We start from the raw sequence: 421 nt of genomic DNA, 5'->3' as shown, positions 1-421 counted from the left end.
CGCATGCTAGAGACATATCTATCGAGGAGCGATGAGAGAAATCCCCCATATGAAAGATATCTTCTTGAATCGAACTACATAAACTCGGGCCAGAGGGAGAAAAACTCGAGCCAAATCATGCTTATGCTGATGGAAGAGAAACAAGAGAAATGGATTGATTCAGAAGTGAAGGAGCTTCTGGCACAAATCTCAGCTATTGATAAAGGCCTCATAAGGCTGAAGGGATCGACGCTGTTAACGGCGCCTTCTTTCACTGAGTTGTCTCCTTAGTCTGCGCGAGTGTATCGACACCGTCGTGCATGCATTGGTCAGATGACTTGCAGAAGAACAACAGAAAATCTCAAGAGGAATGCCAATCTGTCTCTGGAGGTGCTGAAAGCAATTAAGAGGCGTGAAGAAGGAAGGAAACAGAGAGCAGTGA

General features: G+C 45.6%; 1 protein-coding gene across 1 annotated transcript; it reads left to right on the top strand.

Annotated features, from left to right (window-relative positions):
• Window positions 1-5: 5 nt before the first annotated feature.
• CSUI_003811 (uncharacterized protein) lies at window positions 6-414 on the top strand (the record flags this gene model as incomplete). Its single annotated transcript, XM_068064006.1, has 1 exon — window positions 6-414. A coding segment is annotated over one exon (264 nt), but the record flags the coding sequence as incomplete, so codon positions are not given.
• Window positions 415-421: the final 7 nt, after the last annotated feature.

Source organism: Cystoisospora suis (genome assembly GCF_002600585.1).
Source record: "Cystoisospora suis strain Wien I chromosome Unknown contig_1722, whole genome shotgun sequence".
Classification (NCBI taxonomy): Eukaryota; Apicomplexa; class Conoidasida; order Eucoccidiorida; family Sarcocystidae; genus Cystoisospora; species Cystoisospora suis.
This window is presented reverse-complemented; position numbering and strand designations above follow the sequence as displayed.